This window comes from Copadichromis virginalis, linkage group LG13 (genome assembly GCF_057382275.1).
Source record: "Copadichromis virginalis isolate Kocher_CV1m ecotype Utaka linkage group LG13, C_Virginalis_male_GT1.1, whole genome shotgun sequence".
In the NCBI taxonomy this organism is placed as follows: domain Eukaryota; kingdom Metazoa; phylum Chordata; class Actinopteri; order Cichliformes; family Cichlidae; genus Copadichromis; species Copadichromis virginalis.
Window position 1 is genome coordinate 22,381,121 of NC_140630.1, and position 21,929 is coordinate 22,403,049.

A 21,929-nucleotide genomic window follows, 5' to 3' on the forward strand; every position below is an offset into this window, starting at 1 on the left:
TAGACTGTCTTTACAGAGTGACAGATGAAACCTACTCTCTAAGAAAAGAAAAGGTTCTGGATGCCCATGCATCGAGGAAGGGATGCGAAAAGATTTTTCCGTATAATAAAAGCACATTTAAATACATTTACAATCACCTAAAATCGCCCTTGTTTTCAATTAACTACCAATTTGCCACAGACTATTTAACCCTACAGCAGCGCTGTCTGACACCAAACAAAAAAAAGATGGCAACAGATTTTTCTGGCACCTACTTCCAAGGTGGAGAAGACAAAGATCTGATGATGTAAAGACTCCAGCATCACTTAAAGTATTAGGGAACTTAGTAAAGCTGATTCCAAAAAAAAAAAAGCCAAAAATCCCAACGTGTCATCACAGGATCTGCAGGTAACGCGTGGATTTGTTGATCAGTGATCAGAAAGGGATTGTGCAATTTGATCTCCAAACAAACAGAGTAAGAGTGCCTTTTGCCAATGAGCAGGAAGGAACACGCAAAGCCTTTATTCATCTCTGTACAGACAAATCAAAGACAGAGATGTAACAGCAGAAATGTGTGGTGCAGTGAAGTCGAGTGTTTTTATTTTGGAGCTGCTCCCATGTCCCTGTCTCAGTGACTGAGCAGCTTGCAGTAAATGACTTCACTACGAATCTGCATCAGTCTTGAAGTTGAGCGTAAGGCAGATGTTTTAAAAGGACAATGATCTGATCAAATGACCACACTATAGCTAATGAAGGATGAAATGGAGGCTTATGTTATGGCTCATATTTGGCGAGTTTAAAATGGGCAGTACATGCAAAGAAACTGTAAAACACCTTGAAACAACTGAAGGAAATCTAGATGAGAGAGTGTTTAAAATTTGCAGTAGGGCAACGTCAAAGAGACGAGTGCAAAATACTTTTCACAGTATGTTTTAAAGTGTTTGCGTGTCCACATGTGCCAAAAGGCAGTTTCCATGGGATGCACTTTTATGTGACTGTAAATGGTCCAATAAGGAGGCACAGACACAATTTTCTGTGGCAAAAACATTCCCCTCTAGGTTTCAGAGTTCATGATCACATATATCAAAACCCACACTGAATAATATATCATGTTCAGAGCACGCATTAGTACTAGGTCACCACCAATTTATCTCTCATTACTGATGCTTAGAGGCACAAGATGCTCCACTTTACCCTTCTGCTGTTTTATCTTTTGCCTGGCTTCCAAAATCTGACCGTCAAGTTCGGTTTCCGCTAACGGTGAAATACGCAAACTTTCTACCTTGAGACTCATAATACCCGTAAACATGTTTACTTGGTTGAACATTAAGGTCATAAAGCTTTATATTCCAGGTTGTTACGCCTTTCTGAACATCTTGCACACACACAGTAACAGTACTGTTTTTCAGACTAAATGAAAGAGTTACAATAATGCTGTAAGGGATTGTCCAGCAGTTAAGTGAATGTAGTGAGCTACACCATGGCCTACAGCTTGAGATCATTTTTGGCCTATATTTACATTAGCCAAACGTCCTGTTCGCATTGTACCCATTGATGTATTATTCAAACAGGAAGTTTGGATCACTTTGATCCTGCAGAAAATTAAGAGCAGCATTTTCTTTCCATGATATCAAAGTGTATTTAGGGACATTTATTCACAATGGAGTCCTGATAGTTAATTCTTTGGAGTTATAACTGAATCTAAAAATACATGACACTTCTGCAAAAGAAATTTTGACAGGCATAAAGGCAACATCTTATTATCCTCCAAGACATAGGTGACATATAGACAGCTGCAGCACTAGTCGCTGACCATTGATTCGCATAGCACCACTATTGTAGGCTTTCTATTGTTAATACATGTAAAATATCAGACCATGACATTCACTATCTGTATCTTTGTCTTATGTCTCTTTCTCCCAACTGTCCTGTGCACTCGAGTAGGTGCCTAACTAATCATTAGATTTATCAGAAATGAAAATAACTGTTGGTAACTGTCCTTGGGGAGGATTCAAATGTACAGGTGGCCTTGAAGATGCATGAGGGTATGTCTGAGACGGGCATGGGTATCTTTGCTGGTGCGATTGTCATAACAACAACCTTTCACTTACAGGGGAAGCTAACCAGGCTAACCTAAGCTAGCTTTCTTTTCCCATATTTACATTAGCCAAACGTCCTGTTTGCATTGCATTGCGTTGTGAGACGTCTCACAACATGCTGGACTGCACACGCAACCGTCTCGTTTTGTCAGGACTGGTGCTCAAAAAGTCCTCGACTTTAAACGTAAGCAGCAGATCACAGCAACACGTTCAAAGTGAATGAGCAGCACAGCTCGGCACAAAAGCAGAAAATGTTGAACCGTGAAACACGTAGGCGCGGTTCTTCCTCCCTAAATCTAAGCTGATCCATACTCCTGTTATATGAATGCTTTTTAGCAGCATCCATCCTCAACTCCAAAGATGTGAGTATTTAAAAGGGTAAAGGAAATGCAACGCTTTCATCAAGCTTTTCAGTTGAGGGACTAATTAAAAACGTCAGCTGAGACAAAACATGAAGTAAAGTTCAACAATGAAAATGTCAAATTTAAATTTCCAAGGCAGCCAGGTGGCTATTAATCCTGACTGGGTGCATTGGGGAGTTTCTGGTCTTTCTTCTCAGAGAAATTTGCATCATTGTTTGATTAATAGGGCAGACCAGTGAGCTAGCCTGCTCACACTGAAACCATCCACCTGGCCAGAATGCAGGGTCCAAAGATGAAAGAGGAGGGTAATTATAGAATTTACAGGATATACCACAACAAATTATATAATTTATCTCCCGTTATATAAACAATGCAGTTTCTTTCTTCATTTGGTGACCCATTGAAGGATTTGCAACACATTATTAGAGAGGCGCGATTACCATAAATGGTTAAGAAACAACTAGAGCTGTGCCTGTTTCACCAATATCTCCTGGGTTTAGAGTAGGGCTGCCACAAACGATTATTTTGATAGTCGACTAGTGACAGATTATTTTTGCGATTAGTCGACTAATCAGATCTTGCATTCATTGGATGTACAACGTACAGCTTATTGCAACAGCGTGCATCTGCTCTTATATAACTATCATTAGCTTACAGCTTTAAGTGTTTAAGGTATGTGCTAACTAAAAATAAAGACAAGATGATGATGATGACAAGATGTTTATTAAATTTTAATGACATTTGCAGATTGTTTCGGTGGAGTTTAATAATCTCAGCCGTCTGCTCCTTGCTATCTAAAATATAACGGGACACCAGAGTATATTCTCGAGCATCTCACACTTCTGATGATCAGCTGTCTGCTTTATTCAGCTGTGCAAAAACTATAACTTTAATCTCAGCCAAACCGATTTACTCAGGAACAAATAAAATACTGAAAAAAGCCAAACAATAACATTTTTAAGTTGTCTAAGTGACTTATATATATGTTTAACCTGAGGCAGTGGGTTTGAAAACGATTTGCCGGGAATCCGATGTTCTCAGCGGCTCTAGTGACCTAGCCCCCGGCTAGCCAACGAGCTAGTGGGTAACAGACGTCTCCGAAAACGTCAGAGCGCTTTTTGAAAATATGTGGTGTCTTGATAAACTGAGCAGATATTTGAGCTTTACACAGCTACATTCTCGCCTGAAAATATGTTAACCGTTTATTTTGGGACCCAGAAAGATAATAGGAGTAATATTAAAACTAACTAGCTGCCGCCATTGTTGGAAACTGAGCTGGGCTGCGCTATGAATTCTGGGACACAGCTTCTTCTTCTTCGGGGTTTAACGGCAGCTGGCATCCTTGTACATGCAGTGCTGCCATCTTCTGTTTCAGCCCGTTATTACACTCTTAAATCCTGCTACTTATTCCTGCGTCTTTTGGGATCTTACAAAGCTTCAAACGACGCGTCAACTATTAAATTAGTCGTCGACGATTTTGATAGTCGACGTAATCGTGACTAGTCGACTAATCGTGGCAGCCGTAGTTTAGAGTTGACCTGAGAGTCCTGTGACTCTGCTCTCTGCGATCATGCAAGGTCACACTGAGGGCAGCGGCCGGTCTGTCACAGACCAATGTGAACTCCTCCTCAAGCAGCATCAGTTATTTATGGAGCCGAGCCTGGGAATGCTTCTTTTCAGGAACTTTGACAGGCTCTCCCCTCTGTGACTGTGCCCATGCCTTGAATATGACTTAGATGCCAAAAGATTAAAGTTCACCCGGCAAAAACAGGGTTCTCTAAAAATGCCAAGAATATCAATGCTTGGTCTTAGTCATCTCACTGTTCAGCTAGTACTGTTAACCATCTTGTATTATCAGGGGAATAGTCCACAAAAGTCTGGACAACAGAATTCACAGAAATATTTTTGCTTCTTGGATCGGTCAGCAAGTCTGCCTGAGGTTTTATTTAGCCGTGGTCCGCGTGGACATATTGCATGCACATAAGCCAGCGAACTGAGCTCACGAATGCCAATCAGACACAGATTGGAGGAGACACTTCTGAAGGAGCTGCGGCACAGAAACACACAGCTCACCTCATGTGGGCATTTGCTGTTACAAGTCCTTTCATTTTTTGGCCTCAGTGTTTTCTAACTGCGATGCTGTTTTTCCAAGTGTAAGCGTAATCAAGGCGGGTTATCTTTACAGCCCGTGTGCCTGACTGGCCCTCTGGCCAACGTGTTTGGTGCCAGTTTCCACTTTCACCACGGCCTTCTGCTAGGCCAAGAGAGGCTGTGTAACACCATATGCCTCTTCTGTGCCTTCCCTAGCTTCTCCTTAAAATCAGACAACGAGGAGTTTAATGCTCTCTGTCTGAATGACCCAGACGGGGGTATCACTGCTAAGACTTGAGGTGACAGATATCTAAGTTTGAGAAAAGGCTTAAAAATTAAAGAAAATCTGCAGTGAAATCTTTGAATTACAATCTGATGAGGTTTTGATGAGGTTTCAATACCTCAAACATAAAATGCACAGATTTTTTTTCATATAAGCCTTATATGTGCAGTCACCCCCTCCTGAACCAGGAACAACCCTGTGTACTGCTTACCTTTTTACATGCATGAATGGTAAAAGAATAATGGTTATTACACTCCTCTCACTGAGAGTATAATACACAGAAGTGAAGCAGCACTTCCACTTCCGGAAAAGGTACGTTTTGAAGTACATTTCAAGAAGTGAGTTTTAACAAATTTGTGTCACACAGCAGTAAAATAATGTCGGCTGCCAGTGCGAACCCTCCATCTACTAGTAGATTAGTTATCGTGTTCATGAAGTTAGGCGTCCGAGCTGCCCCCTTCCTGACAGCATAATGACAATACCCTGGGCTAAAAACTATACTTTTCGAACTTACAGCATAGCATGACCCATGGCCATCACCTGGACTTACTGTTTGGGGTTATAAAATAATTCTCATCATTCAAGAACCATTGGACTTTTCTCTTTAGCTCAAAATGGCTGAGGAGTTACGGTGACGTGGACACTGAAAAAAACTAGGTGGAGCTCATTTCTCTGTCTGTGTTCAGACAGCAGGGCTTTGTGAATGCTTCATGCTAGCGCGATACACCGAATGCCCCTGTCAAGCTTGTCTGCTCCTCTTTCCAAAACCATTTAAAGTTTGTATCTAATGGCGTTACGGTCATTTAAAAACCACGTGTAAAACTGGCCTGCCAGCATTCCCGTGGGAAATTAAGGGTTAAGACCTCGTTTTTAAATACTCACCAGTGATGAGATAAGAAGCAGCCACATTCTCACTCTGCATTACAAAATGAGTGACTCAGGCAGACTGTTAGTACTGAGCACGTCAGGAAATGACGCAGTAGGTGTACCTTGTGTGTTAACACGGAATAAAATAAGTGTTAGAATAAATAATGCTGACTGTTTGTGATTGGCAGTCTACAGTAGGATTTTTTTTTTCAGATAAAATCGTGTTTTCTGACATGGTACGTCCAGGATTTTACATTTGGGTCCTATTTGTCAGATTTTTAATAACAACAAACGCTTCACTCCAGGCCTTTCACAACTAGCATCAAATATTCACAGGCTCTGTGCCGTGGGGCCATGTGGAGAAGCAGCTTACCCTCATACAGACTTTGGACAGCAGAAACTGGGCCGGTTTCTGTGAAGCTACTGTCATGTCACCCACCTGCAGAGTAGGGGAATCGAAGTCACAGCAGTCAAATAAGCAGACAGCCCAGTTTTCAAATCTCAAAGGGTTTCTGGGCAGCAATGCGATGACGCCTGCGGGCGATGTGATGGCCTCTGCTTTACAAGCTACTGAAATCACACGTCGTGCTGACTCACCGACCAAGCAAGGCTGACGATAATAAGCGGCATCTAGTAGAGTACGCTGAAATGAATGACGGATCAGACCGCATTGCCGGCGACTCCTTAGTTAAAGCTTGTCACTTTTCCCCTCATATCACCTCCTGCTCCTCCTCTCATCTCTGCCCTTTTATCCTCCCAAATGACATCGTGACCTAAAATCAAAGTGAGCTAGTCAACATCACTGATGCTCGGGAAAAAGGAAAAAACAAGAACCTGTCTCCATATCTCTCTGCCCTCACGCTCCTATCCACAATCTTAATCCTCATCATCAGTATGCTGCTCATCCTGCCTCCTCTGCTCTTCTACTAAATCCTGTTTCAATGCGATTTGATTCTCAACCCTCCTCAAGGGCCTACTTCACTGTTCGACCCCCCTGCACTGTTTCTACCTGTTTGCAACTCTCCCTCTCTCAATTCTGTATCATCAGATGTTAGAGGAGGTGTTTGGGCAAGTTGCCTCCCGCTGGCAACTAATTTTTGCAGCTCTGAAATAATCCAACTGAACCATGACGTTAAACACCTTCCTTTTATTTATTTTTTATAACGTGTTAATAATGCGTATGTGGAGTTAATCACCTAGAGCTGTTATTACTACATATTAGAGGTTTAACAGCTTCAGCTTCAATCAACCTCTGGCAAGCTGACCGACATAGCATGACCCCAGTTTGATCACTGGTGTTAAGTGGAACAAAGACAGCCCTTCAATAACAGCACAACCCACCTTTTAACACAGTTCACAGGGGTTTAGACTTTTTTTTTCTTAGGCCAATTATTTTGTGTTTTTTTTTTGTTTTTTTTTTTAAATTGTATTTCATATTTCATATAATTAAAATGTTGCTGCAAGTCACCCTATACCATCACAGGAAGTGCAGTGAAATTAATACACTGAAATAATCTAGTCTTAATGCGATTATGTAGGTTAAAAAAAAAACAGCAAAGTGGAGCCCCTATAAACACAGTATTTAGGCTGTGGCTGTGGGATTATGCACATTTCAGCTAACATCAAAAGATCCTCAAGAAAAATTATTCCTATTCAGACTTCTGTTACATGGATGCCAACATCGTGTTTACATTATAAGGAACACCTGCTTGTAAGAAAGAAGACTACTAGATTACACAGAAGCTGGTTAATAAATACACTCACATGCCACTATATTAGGCATGCCTTGATAGTACTGGCTTGGACCCCTTTCCTTTGGCACTGCCTTAATTCTTTATGGCACAACCACAAGATGCTGGAAACATTCCTCAGAGATTCTGGTGCATGATGACATGACAGCATCGCACAGTTGCTGCAGATTTGTCAATTGCACATGCGTAATGAATCACCCATATTACCACATCCCAAATGTGCTCTGTTGGATTAAGATCTGGTGACTGTGGAAGGAATTTGAGTCTACAGACATGGCATGCTACTGGAAGCAGCCACCGGATGATGGGCAAGCTGTGGTCATAAATAGTCACCAGACATGGTCAGCAACAACAGTCAGCTGGGTTGTGGTGTCTGAACAATGCTTAGTTGATATTGAGGGGCCCAAAGTATGCTAAAAAATATCTCCATTACACCATTACACCACCACCACAAGCCCAAACTGTATAGGGCATCATGACTTCACGTTGTTTCAGTCAAATTCTAACTCTACCAACTCTAGCGCTGGTTATTTGAGTTACAGATGCCTTCTTATCAGGTTGAAGCAGTTTGACCTTTAGCATCAATGAGGCATTTTTGCCCAGAAAACTGCTGCTCACCAGATATTTCCTCTTTTCCTATCTGTTCTCTGTAAACCCCAGAGATGGTTGTCTGGGAAAAAATCCCAGCAGATCAGCATTTTCCGAAATACTCCAACAAATCAACATATCTTTTCTACTTCCTGATGTTCAGTTTGAGCTTCAGCGGGTAGTCTCAACCATCAAATTGCTGCCACATGATTGGCTAATACTGGCTAATACAAGCAGTTGAGAAGGTGCACCTAATAAAGTGCTTGTTGAGAGTTTATATTTCATTAAAATATATTTAAACAGAGCTTACAGACAACAAAATGCCTTGAAGACAACTACTAAAGATAATAACTACATTTCCCAATTAGAATATAAGTAAACATCAAATAGACAGTATTGAGTATCAATACCTTTCAAAAGCCATTAAATGGAACGAATCATCAACCTGGTTAATTTCTTGAATTGAAGATGATAAGGCAAGGCAAGGCAAGTTTATTTGTATAGCACAATTCAACAACAAGGTGATTCAAAGTGCTTTACAGAGACATTAGAAACAAGAACAAATAAAAAGCATGATTTAAAATTGATTAAAACAAGCAAATAAACTAACTAACTAATTAACAAACAAACAAACAAACAAACAACAGTATATAAAATCAAAACAGATAAAATCAGAACAGTAGATAAAATCAGTAGTTAAATGTAAGTTTTGAAATTTAAGCTTAAAGTGTGGATTTGGTGCTTTATTCAAATGCAGCTGAGAACAGGTGAGTCTTCAACCTGGATTTAAATAAACTGAGTGTTTCAGCTGATCTGAGGCTTTCTGAGATAAAATAAAAAGAGGGAGGAAAGAAAAAAGTTATCGATTCAAAATTAACCTGACAGTGTTTTTAAATTATGTTTTTGATGATCATACAAGAAATTTTGCACGACAAGCAACGTTTTGTACAACAGTAATGATATTTATGAGATTTATGCTTTTAATGGGCGCTCATAAAGTTGTGTTTAATAGGATTTTATAAAATACATCTGCAAGGCATCTGCATTTCCGAATATCAGCACATAGTTTATAAGCACGCTTTTTCTTTGCTTAATCATCAGGTTGCCTCGACATAGAGTTGACTGAGATTTAACCACGTGTGTCGGCTGTATTAATTAAACGCGTTATTATTAGACGACATCATGACGATGACGATTTACAAACAGCATTAATCATCAGCCATGACTGGCCAGTCAGATGAGCAAGATTTAAGTCACTACTATTAGTTTGAGGAGATCCCAAACTAATCACAAAATTCAAGCATGCAGCAGTTTCTCTAATGATGTAATGACGGCTTGCTGAGCGGCGGGCAGGTTACAAATCAATGGGAGTTTGAGATGCGAAGATCAATAGATTTATTCAACTGGATAACTGATACTCTGACGGAAAAATGTCAGTTACCATCCTGAAAGCAAATTGATTTCCTTTTTGAAATTCTTCATACCGAGTTTGTTATCGGTTACAGGAGTGCGCCCAAGGACTTCAGTTCGGATAAACACGCAGACACAAGAGTTATTTTACACCAATGTTTAAAACCAGAGTGGAAAATAAATAATCAGACGCATCGACAGTTACAGGCGCTCTGAAGCATAACTTTGATGGTGGTGGCATTTCATTCGGGACATAAAACAGACGCACTCCTTTTCACAACAATATCCTTTTTATCCTCACTTCAATTCAGTGCTCTGTTTACCTGATAAATATTCAAATGCGCGCTGCCTGGAAACGTAAGCAGTAAAAAATAATCTCATTTTTGCAGCTACACAAACTGATCAATAATGCAATTAGACCCGGCGATGGCATCTGTGACTTTAAAGTAGGCTTAAGGCTCGCTAGGCCGATCAGTATCTGCGTGTCATTCGGGAATAATCCATTTGACTAGAAGTCAACAAAAAGAGCTACGCACAGATGACGCTTGACGAAACGCTGGTTCGGTGTCTCTCCTCGCTGCGTGCCGTCACTCAAAACAGTCATATGAAAACAAGCATACAGACATCCTAATTACCTGCTGACTTAATTAAAGCCGAACAAGTCTGCCGGTGCTTTCAAACAATAAAAGATAATGAAAACAAAAAAACTCAGTGCAGTTTATTACCGTTGATTATTGCTGTCTCCTTGAGCATTTGAGGTAAACTGTGCATATCCTTTGAAACAGGCCATTAATCTTTATTTTGCAGGACACTATTGGTGATGAGAGGGTTAAAATAGAGAGCTTTGTGTTTTCTGATAAATGTCCATGCTGTCATCAATGTTGTTAATCATATAACTTAAATTCAAGGCTACTTATTGCTTAGCTTTATAAAAGACATGGTTTAAAATGACTGAAAAGAGGGAAACGGGTTTAACGTTTTAATGCTCTGTGACGACATTCAAACAAAATTCATTTCTGGCTTAAAGTGGCAGCTGTGTAATAATCGGGCTCATAACGCAGGTATTCCATAAAGTCCATTAAATCAGCGCCGTTCAAGGCGAGAAAGTGACGCAAACATAGAGACCGAGCGAGTTTCGAGCCTCTGCTTCAGAATGAAACATTATGCTTCAAGGATAAAGGCGGTTGGCCACATCTGCTGAGGGAGTTCAGTGCATCATATAAATACAGCAACAAATAGGTTTTATGGCTCACTTTAAAATACACCTGCCTCCCTCCAAAAAGCACAGCCATAGTTTTCAGTCAGTGGCAATTTCTCAACCCCTCGTCTCTCTGATGCAAGCCTGTACATTGAGCTCTCTCTGTAAAAGGCTCTTGAACTACACCCACCTGTCAGAGAGGAAGGTGAAGATTACTGATTACACCCTCTTACAAAAGGATTGGAAAAGGCAATAAATCCTTGAACTGAACAAATGGTTTTTTTTTGTTGTTTTTAAAAAAAAAAAAACTGGTCAAAACATGAAAAGGACACATCTATTCGACACAGCTTTGCTATAGACATGATTCAAAGTGAATGATGAATGTGACTTGCTTAAGAGCTCTGCAGACTGCAGTCACAGCGACACCTTCACTGCCCTTGCCGTATGCTACACCTTTACCAGCTGCCATCCTGATGATTGCTGCCTTCCTCCCACCCCCCGAACCTTTTCTGCTTCCATCTTTTATCCATCCACTCGCGTGCCCTGCAGTTTTGAACTCATGAGCTGAACTGGCAAGGCTCAAGTGAGGAGACAGCAACTTGTTGTGCCCCCCTCCACGACACCCGCCCTTTTAGATTTCTCTCTTCACGTGTCTGCTTGACATTTGACAACTTTGTTAAAACTATCACGGCTGCCTTCCGCAGGAGCCGAGTCGCAGATGGATCGAGAGGTCCGTGCGTGAATGGCGCTGCTGTAAACTGCTTTGTGTGTGCGCGTCTGTGTAGCTTTGACCCATCAGGGCCTTGTGGGAAGCTGCAGCTAAACTGAAGGATGCCAAAGAACGGCAGAGCGAGGAGGGGAGGGAGGAAAGGTTGGAGACAAGGGGAGGGAAAGAGAGAGAGAGGGCTGGCTTAGCCAAGGAGGAGACAAGTGCCTGTACTGCAGCAATGCAGGAGCGAGGGAGAAGGGTGTCAATGAGATGAAAGGGGGGGGGGGGGGGGTGTTGACTGATAACAGTGCTATATACAAACGGCAGACAGTGCAAGCAGGCACTTTTAGAGCCAGTGTTATCAAAGCTAACAAGTTTATGCAGCCTGATTTCTTGTGCTTCTTTACAGCATCTCTGTTTTGCTGATGTTTCCTTGTTTTACTACGGCTCAGGCAGTATCATCCCCGGCTCTACCTCGCAGAGACAACAGGCCGTAGCAAGGCAAACACTCCCTGCTGGGCCGTCCATGTCTCCTCCCTCCCCTGCCCTCTGAACAAACAGCTGTCTCTCTTGAGGGTACATGGCAGGGAAAGGGACGCTTGGGAACGGGCTTCCTGTGAGCTCTGTTGCGTCATTCTACAGTGAACTTGCTAATACAGCCCGCTGCTAAAGCTGTTACTTTCAGGCAAGGCAAGTTGTGTGTACTGTGCACTGCTCTCATTTAACATCACTCCACCCGATGCCTTTTCAAGTGGCCCATTGCAGCAAAATGTAAACAGGACTCCAAGAGAAAGCCTCGGCTCGGTTTTCATTGTACAGCCACCCCCACCTTGTGCAAATCCATGCCCACCCTTCTTCATTTCATAAAGACCAGTGACACATAAGCACAGAGCACAAACAAAGCACACTGAACATACATTTGCTCCAAGTAACAGCATAAACACACGCAGAAAAGAGGGGGAGACGAGCTAATGCGCTGCTATTTGTTGCACAAGGATTACAAGCACTCAAGGGATAAATATCGTGTTCTCATCATAAAAGTTTTATTCCATGCAAGGATAACGTCGCAGGGTCAAGAGTATTTCCTGGTGAAAAAAAAAACGGACGCTTAACTTTGAAATGATCATTTTTCCATAATGTATCTGTTTTATTGGATTCTTCCTGGATCTTAGTCACAGGAAGACCAAGTGCAAGGAGTTGGAGATGAGTCGAAGGACAAAATAGCAAAGTTGAAAGGTCACTCTGTCAGATCTAAGGACTGTTATATTTTAATTCAATTCAATTTAATTGTAATTTATTTATATAGCTCCAAATCACAACAGCAGTCACCTCAAAGAGGTTTATATTGTAAGATAAATACCCTATAACAATACAGGGAAAACCTCAACAATCAGGTGACCCCCCCTCCCCTCCCGCCTATTGTGCAAGCACTTGGCAACAGTGGGAAAGAAAAACACCCTTTTAACAGGAAGAAACCCACAGCAGAAGCAGGGTCAGGGAGAGGCAGCCATCTGCCATGACCAGATGGGAGTGAGGGGAGGAAGACGGGACAAAAGACACACTGTGGAAGAGAGCCAGAGATTAATAACAATAATAATGATTACATGCAGAGAGCTGAATAAACACTGTGAGTGAAGAAGAAACACTCAGTGCATCATGGGAAGCCCCCAGAGAGAGATCCATGTGTACATAGCCACATTGAATACACCAAATCGTTACAACATGAACTGATGAATAATTATCTTGGGCAGATTTTAGATTTAGCATTTGCACTTTTCAGACAACAACTCACTGAAGTGCTGCAGATTACATCCAAAACCTCTGACTTTAAATGCCGCAGAGTTCGAGCTATCCAACAAAAGTTTCACTTGTATCATTGTGTCTTTTTCCCCCCTGCAGTATGGTTCAATAAACAGATAGCAAACAGTCTATCAAATTTGTAACTGAGGAAGAAATTCATCTGGTATTGATATCACGCTACTGAGCCCAGCAACAGACATAAACTATAACAGACTCATTCAATTTCTTTCAGATTAAGTTTGTTATCTTGCAACGCTCAAAATACCAGACAGCTTAGCTGATTCAAACATAAGCAAGTAAAGTTTAGGACTATTGAACTGTGCTGAAGAAAAGAAAAGAAAAGAAAAGAAAAGAAAAGAAAAGAAAAGAAAAGAAAAGAAAAGAAAAGAAAAGAAAAGAAAAGAAAAGAAAAGAAAAGGCCTCCACAGGAGTATTAGACATTTTGAGAACTTAACTTTAAATCTGTGTGGGATCACAATCTGAGATGTGAATCATAATTTTCCCAACGGACTTAACTGAACACATACGGCATATGGTTGCCTGGATACAATTCCTGTCACTTTAACTTAATGACCAAAGTCCCAGCTGATTAAATATCTACATCCTGCATTTGTGTTGTGTGAAGTTGAGATATTTGGACAGTGCTGTTATTTTTCTCTAAAAACGACTCTGAATGACAATAGACCCATTCCTCATTATGACTAAAGAGCTATGCACCAATGCTATTTTACAGACAAAGTATTCAGAATGTTCATTTCCTGATTAGCTGGTAAAGCCGACACAAGTTTTCCTATCAACAGTTAACACCATGATTCCCACACTCTGGTAGAACGTGTGTGATGTGGGGAAATTAAAAGGAACTGCACAGGAAAAACAGGCAAAGCCAAAAACTACAACGGACAATGGACTGAAAACGAAAACAAGATACCGCTCAAACTTCCAGGTCATGATAGTATATCACAAGCCGAGCACAACTATGATGTTTGAAAGCAGACAGCAATCTTCAAAGGAAATGTGAACAGTTCCCCCCAGTAAATACTGTATAGTATTGTTGCTTGACATCTCAATCCCTCGTCTGCATTGAGCCTCGTGCCATAGATGGACTCCATGTCCACCAACTTGGACATCAGCTGGCAACTTTAGTCCTTGTTCTGTTCTCTGCTCTGAGCAGGAGGGTCACTGAAACACAGAGGCAGCAGAGCAGAACAAGGAAAACTGTCACCAGCTGCAGTCCCAGATGATGGAGTTGAACTGCGCCTGAAGAACAAAAGATTCTCTACAGAGGGGATTGAATCGCATAGAGGACTGCCACAACAACGACCCGAGCAGCCTTCAGGTAGGAAAACATGAGAGGACAGGCAAGTTGGGTAGTAGTGACTGAAGTTTTCAAGTAAAATCTCCATCTGCAGTGAAGCTCTAACCACTGTTTGCAGTATTACCGTGCACACAAACATAACCATCGAGTTTAAGTTTCCGTAGTTGTAGCACGAAACTAGTGAAAAGTTTTTTGATGATTTCACATCAAAGTCAAATGTCACCGACATTGTTTGCCCGTTCTCCTCTTTGATGTGGCACTCCCCATTTGGAAAAGTCTCGGTGCTGTTTATAATCTAAATGCATACTTGTCAGGATAATGATATGCAGGGCGTAATAAGGTTTGATAGGAAAACCGGCTTCGTGCGGCAGCTCACGCTGCTGCTGTCAACAACACTGAATCAGAGGGTAAAAACCACTGTGGGGAGGTTGTTTTGAATGGTGGGCTTCCACTGGTGAAACCATTTGAATATTTTTTTTTTGGTGACCGTTTTTAGAAAACCTGATGTCCAATGATCTAATCAGCCTTCAAAGGCTTCTCCCAAAATAAGAGCTTTTTAATGGAGAAGCCTTTGAAAGATGAAGAGGGTTGTTTAGTCTTGACATCAAGGAGACGCAGGTAAAATGAAAGAACTGATAACTCCTAATCCAGAGAGTAACGAGCAGTGAACGACTGAGACTTGATGGGAACAGTAATTATCATGCATGTCGATCTAGACTAAAAAAAAAAAAAAAAGGGATGCTGTGCTAAATCAGGTGTTTAGCACAAGATTTTATTCTATCAGCATTTACATGGTCACTAAAAACGAAACTAAGAGCTGATATTAAAGTTTTACTAAAGGAGAGCTAGTAGTTTCTCAAGGTTGGGTGACGCAAGTTACAATGACTGGCAATATTCAGCCAGCCAATATCGATTCAATACCTACAACAATCTGAGGTCTCAGTTGCATAATAATACAACCATTCCCTGACCGACCTTTACAAATGACAAGTGCAATAGGTGATGAATGTGTCAGGAAGTGCTGACAACGCTAAACCCAGCTGCTGTCAAAGGCTGCCCACATCAATGAGCCAGACACAACTAACTATGGATTTCCTCTTGAGGCCAAGTGGCCCAGAAATCAATAAGACAATCTATTGTTTTCATTTCCTTTATAATACAGATGCACATGCACGCGGACACACTAACCTGTGGAGACAGGGCATTGGTAGGCTGGGTGAAGAGTGTGGAGTGGGTTCCTGACCGTAGGCCATGTGCTCTCCTGACAGTCTGATGGGGGAAAGGAGCAGACAGTACGTCCTGCTGAAGAAAAGCCACAAACAGACACAAATGTCAAAATAGGAGACATCATCATCAGAGAGGGGATGATCAAAATCCAACCCCCCACGAAAACATCCACCGTCGTGATCAGTAGTGCATTACTGTGAGCTACAATGAGGTTTTGAAGGAGCAGGTTTTATTTTCTGCTCGTTGAAATGTGGGGGATATTTCCTCTTTGTGGCAAACATTCAAACACACGGTGAAATGAGGCGGTTACGTGTGCAAGAAACATGATGTGAAACTTTGTGTTGCACTTACTGTATGCATATAGACTGCATGTGTGTGAGAAAGTCTCTGCTGCTGTTGCTGACACCTAGAGGTAAACGCGCTTACCAAATCTAAACCAGCATTAGCAGCGAGTTAGTTTTCTACTTCTTAGGTTGTGCACAAGTTGACTATTATTATATTTGAGGAAAAGTGTAAAATACGCTAGATTTGATATTTGGGAATGTGATCTCTGTGCGATGGTTGGGAGGGAAAAGGCAGGTTTTCAGTGCACATATTGGTAAACACAGGCAAGTCAAAAAAGAAGCACAATCTTACTGCTTCTCCAATTAAGAGGGTAAGTAGCACCCAGGTGCTAATAATCAAATGCAACTGATTAAACCTGTAACCCCAAGTGTACCATATTTGGGAAAATGCTGGCTGTAGCAAAAACTATACAAATGAAGTCATTTGAATTTTCTGGCAGTTATTTTATGTTTCATGCTTTGCAGGGGTAACTCATCATTAGCAAGTGAGAACATGAGACATTTTAGCAGTTTGCTAGTCTGTAGCATTCAAGTGTGTGTTACACGATGCCAAAATCTTCCCAAAGGGGGACATCCCAGCAGATTTACCCCAAGGTCAGATCATGTAATGCTTTATAAATTGTAAAAAATAAAAATAAAAATAAACCTAGGAGCTACATGTCAGAGTCTACAGGCTTCAGTTAGCATGTTAAATCTTAAAGCTCATGACAGTACAATTAGAAAAAACAGAACATGTTGCCAAAAGAATGCCTCTTTCCTCTAAAATGAACATGGCGGCACAGCTTATTTTTGCAAAGTTACATCTGAACAAACCACACAACGTCTGGAACGATGTCCTTCAGACAAACGAGGCAAAAGAGGAGATGTTTGGACAACGCACAGCACCATGATGAGTGAAAACGAAACAGCATTTCAACACAAAAGCCTCACACATACTAAGTGTGGTGGACACATGATGATTTGGGCTTGTTTTGCAGTCACAGGACTGCTCAACAGCTCAAAGCTCCTCTATATTCTATAGTGAAAATTGAGGCCATCTGTCTGACAGCTAAAGTATGTTTGAAATAAGGACAATGATCCCCAGCAGATCGAAAACAGAATGACTGAAAGAGAAAAGACTCAAGGTGTTACAATGGCCAGCTGAAACTGGTTGAAATGCTGTGTTGGGACTTCAAGAGAGCTCAATGAATTGAAGCAAAGCTGTAGACAAGAATGGGCCACAACAACGATGTGACTGATAAACATATATAGGAAACGATTACTTCAACTTATTGAGGCAAAAAGTTACCACAAAACTGCAGGAGGAGTGCTGAGAACACGTATTTTCTCTCCACATTACTGTATACACTACACTGTATACACACAAATACATATCTTAGCTTTGTGAGTTACTAAACAGGAGTGTGAGGACGTTTTTGGAAAGTAGAAAATAGCAGCAGAAGTGTGTGTGTGGGCAAGTGTATGAAAGAGTCACAGTAGACTGCAATGACTAAAATACTTTCACCTTCAAAATGCGCACTCCAATATTTTGTGCCTCCCAGCACTAAGGAACGATTAGGTGGAGATAAAATTGTACAAAAAACACTGAGAGTGCACCGACTTTGCCCACAACAAATATTAACTACGCGTTTTTTTACCCACAGATGCGGACACGTTACATATTGGCAGCTCCAACCAGCTCTAAGACTTCCACACTAAGCAGTAACAACAGAAAAAGGTCAGGTGTGAAATGCACCCACTGTCACCGTTACGTTTGAAATGTAGAGCCGTTCAAAATAAAACAGGAACCAAAGATGATGTGCTAAACTGTACTGAAAATGAAAAAAAGTGCATGCACATAATAAAAACCAAAATAAAAAACGTCAATGAGTGCTTCTAATGTCTTTACCTTAAACACCTGATCTGTTACAAAGAGCCAAAACTTGCAATTTTTCTGTAACTATATGGGAACCTGGCTCTCACTAAAGCTAACAAAATCCGCCCACTAGCATCTAACAATTGTACACAAACCAAAGTGTGAAAACGACATAATGTTGTTTACCACCTGAGAGTGGCATCAGTATTTTCACATCCCTTAACCTCTTAACGCACTCTTGCTCGGAGCCGCACAAAGTTCGACCATTTCTAAGGATTTTGTAGGACAGGTGACACCTTAAAACACAGCCATCACATTCACACAATAATCACAGCGCATTTTACCCAACCTGTGTGTTTCTGGACAGAGGAAGGAAACACACAGAGTCAGAAGGACAGCATGCCAGCTGCACACAGGGAACACCCGTGTACCTGGCAGTGTGCGCTGACACAACTAACCAATCTGCCAACCAACAGCCCAGTAAATGCAACATTAACTCATCAACACCTTACCCACAGTAATCTACTTCCCTAATACTGCAATACCTAGACACCTCTGTATTGCAGTAATTCTTTAATGACATACGTACAGTTGTGCATCATATATCGTTACACAAGGAAAACTTTAGGAAATTAAATCTGTAGTGTCTCTTCGATGAATACATCCTATGAAAGAAGAACGAAAAAGTCAGCTTGCGCACACTTGCAGAGTATCAGGACTAGTCAAGCTCAAGCATAACACATCCTTGCCAAGCTGCTATGATAACCAGCACCGATCCCATTTTTTTCCCTCCCCTCCAGCTCTCAGCTTCTACGGCAGTAAACAAGCAGATTTAATTATAGAAAGGGCTGCGGAGGACAGTTAATGAAAGAAACTCTCCACTGTTCATAACCGTGTTTGACACAAGTCTTTTCAACATAAATCGCAACTGAGTATTATTACCACTTAGGAGCCCAATGTCTGCAAGTGGTCACACTTGTAGGAACGACCACTAAAAACATTTAGCAAAGAGCAATATCACAGCTGCAAACACAGTGTCCTCAACATGAAGATAGGAATGGACCTTGGTACCAAGATAGCATGCTGCAGAGGGATTATTGCCTCTTCCTTATCTGTGACAGGTCAGGCACACCACATTAACTCATAGGAGGAGCCTATATTCATGACTCCAGTGCCTATAAAAAGTGTCCATGAACTGCCAAGAGAGTCTCCTCTGGTCTGTTAGTGTGGAGGAGGAAGCGTATTTGTTGAACTGTTGGTGCTGTGATGTGTGATTTTCAATGAAGCAAGTTCTCTGCCAAGCAACCAAACTGACTCACCCTGGCAGCGAATTCAAACTGCAGTAATACAGTTACAGAATAATACGCTTATATTGCTCAATCCCCCGACCTTCTTTTTTTTTGCAAGAATTACACTGTATATTAACACTCAAACAAAATACTAAACAAAATAACAAGTCCAGCCCTCGCCAAAAATCAGCTGCGGGAAACAAAGTGCAGGCTATTGCTTGAACAATTAACTCCCTTCTATTTGTTTGGGGCCAGATGACTCATTAACCCACCAAGGTTTCAGACGTGCTGCACATAAATCAATATAAAAGAGGACACAAATCCAAAAAAAAACAATGATAGCCCCAATGTAAGGCCAAAACCACACCATATTAATTTCCACAGACAGATATTACTGCAACTGAAACTATGACAAATGTTTCTTCTCATTAATGCGGCACGATATATGAGGCGTTTCTCAATGAGGTTGCTGTGACCTCTCTGCACTACCCGGCCTGCCACCCACAGAAAGGGAAGGGGTGGGTCGAGGGGGGGGGGGTCCATCTATTTCTGTTGATTAGATTGCCACTGAGGACGACAGCTGCTCTCTCTAGATACTACCTACGACAAACCGAGGAGGCACGCACACTCAAAACACATCACTTTGTCTCCTGACACAAACGTCCCCAAGCTGGTTAAATCCCAACACTTTTACTCGTAGATAAAACACAACAAGCTACAAACAAGTGAGAGGAAAGGCCTATTTTCTGCTTACAAGGCAGCAATTTCACTGTGACAAAAAAAAAAACAGAAAAAAAGGAAGTGCATCTTGTTACCCAGCGAGCAGAAAAGCAGATTTTCAACCATTCACTCCAAACTACAATGAGGCGTATGTAGCTCTGACTTGCTTATGCTGTGAAACGATACTAAACACTATATTTTGTCTCAATTAGGGTGAGAGCTGTTGCATTAAAATATCCAATATATCAATGGAGAAATGATGTCTTCCCTAATAATGAAAAACAAGGTAAGTACTTATAGATTTTATGGATCTCCTTTTTTTAAAAACAAAAACAAAACACAGCAGTATTGCCCAGCAGTAGCACGAGACTAGCATAAGACGCTGCTAAAAACGGATAGATGTATTTAGAGTTCAAACCATAGGCTCAGTGCTCTTTTTTGGGGAGCGATTTTAGATATAAAATAGCATCTCTGCACCACATCATATGTGACACATTCAAGACTTGCTTCACACATTTTGTCCCAGCGTGAAACTCAGCGGCTGCTGCGTATTGATTTACTGATTGATTTATGGCACGGTGTGTTATGAGCTTGGAGCTGCTGAGGGACCAACCTGCACTGATCACAGATGTGCACATCAAACCTAAACTCTGGCGAGCAGCTCAGCTCTCCGTTTCTGCAGGTAACTTCAGTCACAACAGTCGAAACTGGAGTTATTATTAGCTTTGCATGTTGTCAGTCTCCCATGCTATGACACCCGAGTGCTGCCTGATCTGCAGCAACTCCCACCGGAGTGTTTACATGAATTCTGATCCAGGGCGAGACTCCAGAAATCTGTCACCTCTGCGCATTCCCCCATGCATGAACTGAGGTGATTCCCAGCAACTCCAGTTCTATAATTACTGGGATCGGCTCATCAGCAAGCATCCAGAAGGCTTGCGTGTCTCACAGTTCAGAGTAGCTAACCATTAAGATACCATAGATGCTCCGTTAAGTGAGCCTCATTGTAAGACTGTGCAGTGAAATAAGTGTGTGGGTATGTACTGTAGGGGCAAAAAAGAGAACGTGTATGTACATCCAAGCACAAATAGCTTTTAGACTGAAAACCATCGCAATATGCTGCAAAATATGTCTGCACAGTCATTGGCTCCAACCCAACAATTTCATTCCTCAAACATTTTTTGCAAAGGCAACACTTTGATTGTGTTCTTCAAAGGACGCATCAGACGTTGTGCTTTCAAAACAGTCTACCTAAGAGCCAATACACCTCAACAACTAGAAATACTACTACTAGAAATACACACAAAACACAACCTGCATGGAAACATTTCATAATACTGGCATAGAAAAAATGATTCAGACTCGTACCTGATACTTTACAAAACAACCAACTGATCTAATAGTCTATTTAAAAAAATCACTTCCTTACATACAACCTGCAAATTACCCATTTAGTACTCAGTGACATGTCACGTATAGCTTTTAATAAACAATGGCCCTTCCCCATGGCTTTAACAAACAGGACAATTACAGTAACAACAACACAAGCAGACTTGTGTCCTAACAAAATGTGCCCAAAGGATGCTCAAAGACTCTTTGGGGATAACTTGTGTATACTATTTATTCCTAGTGAGCTATAATATCCTCCAGTCCTCATTTGCACACAGCTATTTAATATAGTAAACTGGGTACATAAAGAGACTGACATGCAGAGTCTGTTGTCTCTCTGCATTCGTTTGCAATTCTGCTGTCAGCGTGCAATCCACATGTGCACCTTTTTAATGACTCTGCACTACAATATTTTGTACAATTTAAAGGAATCAATCTGATCTGTCCCATCTCTCCTCGTTTCCTTGCCTTCCTCTCCTGCGTGGTTTAGTGAGCCTCTCTAGTTCTCCAGCACCAGCGAGAGAAAGCCAGCCAGCCTTAGGGAGGATGGAGGGCGGTGGTGGGTTGCGCTGGCTACAAGCAATCACTGGGCACCGAAAGGAAAGATGAAGTGAGCGAGATAGGAGACGAGAGGAGGAGGCTTAAATGAAATT

The 21,929-nt window shown here is 41.4% G+C and overlaps 1 protein-coding gene across 2 annotated transcripts in view; it reads right to left on the reverse strand.

The window, feature by feature from the left end:
* The window catches only part of mcu (mitochondrial calcium uniporter), a 65,994-nt gene that overhangs the window by 18,196 nt on the left and 25,869 nt on the right, over window positions 1-21,929 (reverse strand). Inside the window, exon 2 of one of the 2 annotated variants that reach the window (XM_085478044.1) lies at window positions 15,641-15,751. In XM_085478044.1, the coding sequence (XP_085334170.1) occupies window positions 15,641-15,751 (111 nt within the window). Of the gene's footprint in view, window positions 1-15,640; window positions 15,755-21,929 lie in introns of both variants that reach the window. The other variant, XM_085478043.1, reaches the window with a different exon arrangement.